The sequence below is a fragment of the Notamacropus eugenii genome, chromosome 1 (genome assembly GCF_028372415.1).
Source record: "Notamacropus eugenii isolate mMacEug1 chromosome 1, mMacEug1.pri_v2, whole genome shotgun sequence".
In the NCBI taxonomy this organism is placed as follows: domain Eukaryota; kingdom Metazoa; phylum Chordata; class Mammalia; order Diprotodontia; family Macropodidae; genus Notamacropus; species Notamacropus eugenii.
Window position 1 is genome coordinate 383,294,438 of NC_092872.1, and position 9,517 is coordinate 383,303,954.

At 39.8% G+C, this 9,517-nt stretch overlaps 1 protein-coding gene across 1 annotated transcript in view; it reads right to left on the bottom strand.

Annotated features, from left to right (window-relative positions):
• GEMIN5 (gem nuclear organelle associated protein 5) overlaps positions 1 to 9,292 on the bottom strand; it is a 46,321-nt gene extending 37,029 nt beyond the window's left edge. Inside the window, exons 1-7 of the mRNA XM_072630802.1 lie at positions 9,042 to 9,292; positions 7,352 to 7,512; positions 6,337 to 6,518; positions 4,527 to 4,678; positions 4,262 to 4,381; positions 1,214 to 1,346; positions 729 to 891 (exon numbers count right to left, since the gene is read on the bottom strand). Coding sequence (XP_072486903.1) covers positions 729 to 891; positions 1,214 to 1,346; positions 4,262 to 4,381; positions 4,527 to 4,678; positions 6,337 to 6,518; positions 7,352 to 7,512; positions 9,042 to 9,189 — 1,059 coding nt within the window. The 5' untranslated portion in view covers positions 9,190 to 9,292. The remainder of the gene's footprint in view (positions 1 to 728; positions 892 to 1,213; positions 1,347 to 4,261; positions 4,382 to 4,526; positions 4,679 to 6,336; positions 6,519 to 7,351; positions 7,513 to 9,041) is intronic.
• Positions 9,293 to 9,517: the final 225 nt, after the last annotated feature.

A 9,517-nucleotide genomic window follows, 5' to 3' on the forward strand; every position in this document is an offset into this window, starting at 1 on the left:
AGGGACCTTAGAGACCACCAAGTACAATCCTTTTATTTTTTAGATATGTAAATGGGAGGCCCAAAGATATCAAATAATTAGTAAAATCTACTTCTCCTTGACTCCCCAAGTATAGTATTCTTTTCACTTTACAGAACTATAGCATTTTCTACAGTAATCATAAAACTCCAGAAATCAGGAACACCTGAGAGAAATAATGCTGAAAGGGAAATACTTTAGAAAGTAATATTGTAACACTATAGAGAAAAGAGAGTAGATTTTTAAATAACAAGAAGTCCCTTATGGAAAAACGCATTTCATCTAATAAATAGAGCCTAACAGCAAGCTAAGAGGAAAGGCACAAAAATAGGGTCTTCTATTGTTTGCTCCCAGTTTGTTCCCAGAGCAATTTCATAAAAGTAAAAAAAAAAGCTCCATTAAAACTGAGAAACAAAGAAAATTTTAAAGTTAAGTGATGACAAGTTCCTGTGAAGAGAGGGGCCTTGGCACATCTGAAACAAGCTTTTTAGTCACCAACAAAATTCAAAAACCTTTCCCCCCCCAAATTCCATAAGTGCTGGTAGTAATGGTACAGAGAGGGTAAAAATCCTTTAAAGAAGCTTTTAGGGTTCAGCCGTAAAAGCTATTTCTAGCCTCAGGATCCTTACAAACATCCTTCCTCTTAGGAGAATGCTATGTTCACCACCCATTTTTCCTTACTGTATATTTATTCAACAAATACAACTTACATCCCTATCCATAGAAATGGAAAGCAGAAGTTCTTTATCTTCAGTCTGGACTGAACATAAATTAAACACGATCCTTGAGTGATTCTGCCCCTCTGATGAGGTGCTAAACAGGGTGCATTTTCGTTTCCCAGAGTGGGTGAGATCCCAGAGCAGCAATTCACCTCTGTAAAGGGAAAGATTGATTTAGTTCATTATTCATATGAGGAAAACAGTGCTTCAGTTATATAGTCAGGGTTCTTCAAAAAAAGTTTCTCTTTCTCCCTTATCACATTTCCCCTTTATGTCAAATTAATTAAAATACTTATACACAAATAATTTGCTAGAGGATTTGCCACATTCCATAATTCCTAACGTGACCAGAGTTGCTTTAAGCTTAGTTCAATTCTTTCTTTTCTTACCTTCCCTAGAAACAGAACCCCAGGAAATGACTCAAAAGACAAAATAAGAAAATGAAAGACATAATAAAGCCAATAAAGCCTACTCACCCAAAACAACTGGATACCAGCTGGGTGGGTTGGCCAGTGGGCCAGAAGATTGTCAACCAGAGTCGCTCTTTAACTGTGGGATCCACACCTCCCCCTCGTCTCTTCAGAAAGGGTAATTTCAAAGTCATCACTCCTATAGATAAGAAGTAATTCATGGTTGAGCACTAAAATATTACTATTGAATAGTTAATCAAAGCAGGTCAATAAACATTTATTAAGTGCTATGTGACAGATATTATACTAAGTGCTGGTAAATATAGTCACTGCTCTCAAGAAGTTGACATTCCAATGAGGGAGGCAACTTACAAATAATGAAATACAAACAAGGCATAGAGTAAATGGAAATCCACCTCAGAGGAAAAGCATTAGCAGTAGAGGGGAGTGGAAAAAGACCTTCTATGAGAAGTGGAATTTTAGATGAGTTTTAAAGGAATCCAGGGGAACTAAGAGTCAGAGATGAGACTACAGAGCCAGGGCAAAAGGCAGAGAGTGGAGAGATGGAAAGTAACAGATTAGATACAGAGTAAGCAGGCCAGTGCTGCTGGATCTCAAGTATGTAGAGGAGATTAAATTATAAGACTGGAAAAACCTTCAGTCTCGTGGTCACATGTGGCCTTCCTTGGTGCGGCTTTTTGACTGAGTCCAAGTTCTACAGAACAAATCCTTTTATGAAGGGGATTTGTTCTGTGAAGTTTGGATTCAGTCAAAGGGCTGCACCTATGGACTTAGAAGGTCCCATGCGGCCTCAGGGCAGCAGGTTTCCCACCTCTGAAATGGGGACATACAAGAAAGATGTTGCAAAGGCATAAATGATGGTATTTGGCAACAGATTGGATGTATGGGGTGACTGTGATCAAGAGGTCCAGTAGAACATGAAGGTAACCAGCCTGGGAAACTGGGAATAGGGGAAATACATTTACTACTAATGAACAGTGATATAAGTTCAACAAGTAACAGCAATTGTTTAAAACTACTTCCCATAGAAATGAATGTTACACAATATAGATAGTATCATTTTAACTAAACAGGATTGTTGTGGCTTAATCTGGGAATTTACATTCCATTTCTAACACTGCTTCTGGGGGAAGAGGGAAAGGTAGGAATGCATTTGAAGCAATGTTCAGCTGGAAGTAGATCTCCCACTGGAAGGCAGTTAAGCTTTGCGGAGGAAGGGTGGGAAGCCTCTCTTTCAGTAGACTTTTGGCCAATATAGTAGAAAACATTCATGCTCTGGGTTGGGGTGCATTTCTTCTGGTTCTAGGATTCCACATGAGATCAGAAAGTGATAACGCAGAAGTGGCAGCATTAAGATTGGGAAATAAAAGTATCTTTCTTCAGAGAATGACACAACCTCAGAGGTAGAAATGCTCAACTCTTATTTGCCTCTATTTTCTCTGCCAAAAGTCATCTTGAGACTGGAAAGAAAAGACAAAATTGGGATACTTTTAAGAAATAGTTAAATGTGCTGTCCTTCAACAGTCTCTGCTGAGCTATCCTCCAGGTGGTGCAAATACCTGGCAGTTGTGATATCTATAACCTGTCATAACAGATTGTGGTAAGTGGGAGAACGAAACCTACTGTAACAGTTGAAAGCCAAATGTTGCCCTGATTTTTAAAAATGGAAGACTGGAGTCTATAAATTTTAGGCCAGCGAAATTGACTTGAATTCGTTGAAAAAAAAAATCCAGTATGTGTTATTTAAAGGGATTACTTATTAATCAACATTTAGATATAGAAATATCAACCACAAAGAATTGATGTGACTTCATTAATAGGTCACTACAGAATAGTTTCATCTCCTTTTTTGGGGGAGTTTCTAGACTGGTACACAAGGGAGTGATGTAGATAGAGTTTATCAAAATTTTATTTTTCTATTATTTAAAACAATACTTTTCTTGATGCCTTTCTTCTGCCAGTTCAATCTTGATTTTACTCATTGCTCCTCTGCAACTGACCCCAAAACAACCAATCCTGCAAAACCTTATACAAACACTGTATGTGACATTTTATAATATATAATCCCTTCACTTGCCACTGGGATAAAGAAAGTGTATTTCTATAATCTGTTGTCTTATACCAAGTTTAATTTAACCTAAATGTTAATTTAAGCAAAGCATTTGACAAAATCACTCATTATTTTAATAGACAAGATGGAGATGTGTACTAAACAAGAGTAGTTTTGTGAATTTAGTAGAGAAAAGTCACTAATGGCTCAACTGTCAATTTCTTAGGTTTCCAGTGGAGTGCCCTAAGGATCTGTACTTGGCCTTGTGCTAATTTAAATGCTATCAATATCTTGGATAAAGGCATAGAGGAAATGCTTATCAAATCTTTATGTAAAAAAAAACCCAACAAAACGTTAGGGAAGAAAACAGGTTGAGTAACAAAATCTGGATCCAAAAAAGACCTTGACGGGCAAAACCTATTAATATGCTAAAATTTAATATTATCAATGTAAAGTCTTAAACTTGAATTTAAAAAAAAATCAACATCATAAAAATATAGGATGGGAAAGGCATGGTTAACGAGCAGTTTGTCTCAAAAAGTTCTAAAAGTTTCAGTGGACTACGAGGTCAATATTGATGCACTGTGTGATATGGAATCCAAAGCTCAAGTGAGTTTAAGAGGGGGAGTTTATGGAATTAGTGAGGTAATGCTGCAGAACTCTGCTCTGTTTAGAATATATCTGATGACATATTTGTAGAATAGGAGTTTGAAGCGACCTCAGGGAACCTCTAGTTCTATAATACTTAAGAAAGGGTACTGATACAGAAAGAGCATATAAATAAAGGAAAGTGTACCTAGGAGGTACTGAGATCGTATCATACAAAAACCAGGTGAAGCATACTGGATATTTAGTATGGAAAAGGGATGGATTGGGGTAAAAGTGGGATTGTCTAAAAGCTTTTGAAGGGCTATAATTTGGGTGATTAACTTTATTTTTTCTAGGCCACAGAGGGCAGAATGAGGAGCAAAAGATGGTAAAAAGGCAGATACTGGCTAAACTGATAAAACAAAGACTATTTCACAAACACACTGCAGCCTTACCTCGGCCTTTAGAGCAGCTCCAGATTCGTATAGTCTGATCTTTGCTTCCAGTAGCCAGGTAGCAGCCTTTTGTTACTGGGGTCTGTTGAACAACTTTTCCATTAGGAATCTCATGTTCATCTGGGAGGACATAATATCCTATTTTAAACTTTCATTTCAAGCAAAAGTCCATTTTGTTTCTTGGAAAATACTTTTCCCACAATATCTAGAGGTTTGCCATCTAAGCAACATGCAACCGTGTTTTCCCCCCACGCCTCATGCCTACCTGAGTTCTCTTCTGGACGTATGGTCAAGCACTCTTCACCAAGTAATGGACACCATGCTATGGAATGAATTTCATCATCATGACCTCTCAGCCTGTGAAGTATATCTCCTTTCCTACTGATGTCAATTATAATCACCATGCCATCTTTATAACTGGGAAATAAAGGATTTCACACAATGATCAAAGACAAGAAAAAACCTAATAATAAAATTCAGACCTGAAAAAATCCTTTTCTAACAACCTTATTTTTTTCCTTTTTGCTTAACAAAGAAGTTAAAATGTCAATTTTCTTGTCCCCCTCCTCATATTAATTTCCTGATTTCTTAGTAGAAACTATCCCACACAATCATGTGAAATTTCTTTTTTTAAAAATTGTAAATGAACAATGTTTGGCTGAGAACTGGAGAAAGAGTGTAGGTTAAACTGCACTTGGAAAACTTTGCAAAGCTTTCACTGATCCCAAGCTGCTGCTTCATATACAAACCCATTTAACACCAACATTATCCTAGGGTTACTATATGGATGTTAATTATGGAGCACCATGATCATGGAAAAATAAAAAACTACAGATGACCCAAAGAGAGACACACATGGTAGGTCTAAGTAGACTGTAGCATATCATTAACAATGACTTAAAGGCAAGAAGTGGCATAAAATCTTTATTATGATTAGAAAAGGAGATGGATTAGTAGTGTGGTAAAAGTGGGGTATGAGTGTTTTCCACCCTTCAGCTAAGCACATAAAAGCAAGGTTTCTCCTGGTAGTGTCTGTAAATGAGTCCCCTCTACTTTCTGGGAGAAAATGGCTGCATACATTGAAGAAAGAGGTAGACTAGTCTCAGGTCCCATAAGGGATCTAGGTGGTTGCTCTCAGTGCATTACTATACTCTGTGGGAGGGCTGGTTCAAATAAGGAAGCAGTCATAAGATCATGAACCTGTTTCCCCTCAGTGACTGTCTGCTAGTGATTAGGTTAAAATATTGCCTTAGGATATAAGCATAACAGTTCCTTTTATAATTTAGTGGTGATGGCTAACACACTGAGGTTCACCATCAGTGTACCTACTAATCCCTGTCTGAAACTACTCCCACTGCAGGAAGATAAGATGGTAGGAACCCAGTGTATGACATGAACTTCTGACTGGTTAAATCACAAGAGTCCCAGAATAGAACTGGAAGAGACCTTGGCAATCATGTCTTATGGAGGTAACTGAAACCCAGAGAGGTATGTGACCTGAAGCAAGTTACTTCATCTACTAAATGTTTTGTCTCCAAGACCAATGTTCTTTCCCTATGCCATGCTTAAATCTTCTAGTTTAAAAATATTCCAAACTCTGATATGGGTGAAAGGAATATAAATATGAAAGAACTTTCTAATAGCTAAAACTCTTCAATACTGCAACAGAAAGCTCCTTATTGCTAGAGCCTGTTTCCTAACCCAGAGTCTACAAATTTGTTTTTTAAAAAATTTTATTTCAATATCATTGGCTTCTTCGGGAATCTTATATATTTTATTTAATGTGTTCAAAAAATTCTGAGAATGAGTCCATAGGTTTCACCAGACTGTCAAAGAGGTCTATGATACAAAAAAAGGTTAAGCCAAGGATAGATGATCATGCTTCCAGCATGCTGTAGAAAGAACTCATTGACTGGGGCCAAAGGTTGGACCAGAGGACTGCCTCAAACATCTTTGAGATTCTTGAAAAAAAGAACACTCTTAACAAAGAATCAAAGCAAATATTTCAAATATTCCAAATAAAAACAAGTTACCACTCTCCCTACCCCCTTCCTCCAAAATGCAACAGTACATACCCAATGGCCACTAAATCTTCATGATGAGGTGAACAAGTAATGCAAAAGATCGTCCTGGGTTCTGGGAAGAAGTGCTGGCTGTCATTTCTGTTATTCCAATAACAAATGACTATTCCCTTTTCATCCCCTGATACAATCAGATCCTTTACTTTAGGTGACCAATGCAAAGCTGATATGGTATTCTTTAAAGGAAAAAAACCACAATTTTGAAGCTTATTAGCTAAATAACTTGGTAAAAGAAACTGAAAAGGTTACAGTGAACAAATAAAGGGATAGAGAAACTGGCCAGAAAAATCCAAGGAACAATTTTAACCACTGTTCAAATATTTTCTCCATATAACTTTACACACAAAGGGCCTGCTAAGTAAAATTTATTGGTCCCATCTTCCCTTCTTTGCTTTCTCAAAAGGAAAAGTACTTCTAAAGGAAGAAGAATCCTATGGCAGCATCTTTTACTACATCAGTGCATTAAAACTAGATAGGAACTACATTTTAATATGGTTTGGATACACTTGGAAGTGTTGTGGGTTATATGTGACCTATGGGCCACATATTTGACACCTCTGATTCAGGCAATCCTTTTCTTATAGTTGAAGAGGTATATGGTGTCATTTCTAAAAGGATAAAACAAATTCCTAAAATCCTGGAGCAAAGAAAATGAGGTCATAACACAATTAATAGTTAATGGTAATGTGATAAGAAAGTCAGTGGGAACAGACAAACGAGATAGTACAAGCACATATGACTTTCATTTCTATAATACTTTAAATTTAGTAAGTGCCTTACATGTATTCTCTTATTTGAACCTCACAATAAACCTGTGATAGTGACTACTATTACTCTTATTCCCCATTTTACAGATGAGGAAATAAGCTTAGAGCAAATAAGTGACTTACCCATGGTCTTACACAGCTAGTTAATTGTCAGAAACAGGATTTGAACTATGGCCTCAAAGGAACTGTAAATCTTCATTATGCAAAAGTCACACTGAGAAAACAGTGTTGGATTATATTACCTGATGGAGTGTATGTTCTGTCACAACTGTTCTATTTTCTACATCCCAGATTTTCACTGTTCCATCATCAGAGCTACTGGCACAGAAGTTGATTGGACCCACATGGTGAGAAAATGTGAAGCCAGAAACCCTTTCTGTGTGTCCTACCAACTCTCCTAGGACTATAAGAAAAAACAAATATCAGTTTAAAATGCCATATAAGAATTACTGCTATTGACCAAAATGAACATCCGGAGCAACCTTGATTAAACACCCTATTTTGCAACTTCACTGGAGAGAAGCTTTGTCATATAAGATATGCCTTATATGAGACATATCAACCAGATTATATGTATGTGGGCCTCAGATTTACTTTTCTAAGTTTCTAATCATCAGCTGGTAGTTACTTTTTCTTCTTCAAGCTGTCTTAAAATTTCAGATTGAAAGGACAAAAGGTCCTCAGAGGTGATCAAGTCCAGCATCCTTATTTTTCAGATGAGGAAACTCAAGCTCAGATGGGTTAAATGATTTGCCTAAGGTCACAAAGATGAAGTAATAATCAAGGTTTTAATTCAGGGCTTATTCCACTACACTACAGACCTTCAGCAAGCACAAGGAGAGGGTGGAGCAGTTACCCCAAGCAGATTCATTGTATCTCTTCACTGGGATGGATACTGATGATGATAAAATAATAATATGTACACATAACCTCAGGGCCCCCTATTATTTTCTCTCTTGGTAAAGAGTGCCTTCTTGTCTTTCTGGTTTGGCCCCATTGTCAATATAACCAGAAATAAATCAATTAGTAATAACAGTTTGTCATTATGTTTTATACTGTGTTACTGACAACCGCCAAGGAGGTTAGGTAGGTGCTTGTGGTGACTTTGCCAGCTCACTAGGAATCTGAGGTGAGTTTTCACCCAGGTTTTCTCATCTCAAATACATGGACTCTACCTGCTATGCCTCGCTGACTGTGTGTTTGACGGATTCATTTTTTCATTCAACAATATAGGGTGTTGCAAAAGTCTTAAAAATGCACTCAGACTTTTGGAATGCCTTTACAATGGACGCCTCCTCATGGGCAGGAATTGCTACTTTGTAAAGAGTTTCTCCCTCATCAGCTGCTTACCAAATGCCTCTTGACTGGCCATTCATTCATTCAACTTCAAATAATAAACATCAATAAAGATATCTAACATGGTATCTCACGAGCCTTACAACAACCCTCAGAGGTAGGTGCTACTGCTACCACCATTTTACAAACGAGGAAACTGAAGCCGAGAGAGGAAGTGACCTGTCCTGGGTATGGACAACGTACAAGCGTCGGAGGCAGGATTTGAATTCGGCTCCTCCTTCCTGACTCCCGGTGCTGCGTTCTATCTACTTGTCCTTAGGTTGACTTCCATCAGGGGGTTCTTAAACCGTGGCCGTGGCCGCCTGATGAAGCCTAAGCACCACTTTTTCGGGGTGTTTTTCAATGCAAAATAAAAAGGCACGCAGAATTACATGGGATTACACAGGAACGCAGGAAAACTGAAATAATTGTACAAAAAAGCTGCGGCACAAGTTCCTGACCTCGGGTTCAGGAGCCCGGCCGCACGGCAGTCCCCGGGGCAGGGGGTAGGGGCCAGGCCAGGCGGCCGGTAGATCTCGCCCCCCTGGGGCCGCAGGGGGCAGGCAGGGTCAGGTCGGGTCGGGCCGGGGCGGTTACCGTGGAAGGGGCTCTGGCCCAGGCCGATCTGGAGCAGGTAGACCGAGGTCCTCGCGGCGAACCCGAACAGCCCCCCCGGGCCGGCGTCGCTGGAGCGGGAGCAGTACCAGTTGGGGGAGGGCGTAAGCATCCGCGGCTCGGGGCCCATGGCTGCGCGGCCTGGCAGGAGGAAGGCGGCGGCGTGAACACCACGCTCTCCCAGGCCGTTAGCTCCGGCCGGCGGCGTCGCTCTGCGGCTCCTGTCGCAAAGAAAAGAGAGCAAGCTCCTCCAGCCCCGCCCCCTTCATGCTTCCCCCCGCCCAGGCCCGGCTTACCCCTTCTCCTACGGTTCGCCCTGAGGGTCAGGCCGCAGAGAACGCGTTCTCCTCTCGTGGGGGGGGGGGGGAGGGGGGGCGGGGGGGGGGCGGGGAGAAGAGGAGGCTTCCTACCTGTTTGTTGTCCGGTTCTTCTTGGTTTGAGAGAGGACTTTTTCCTTC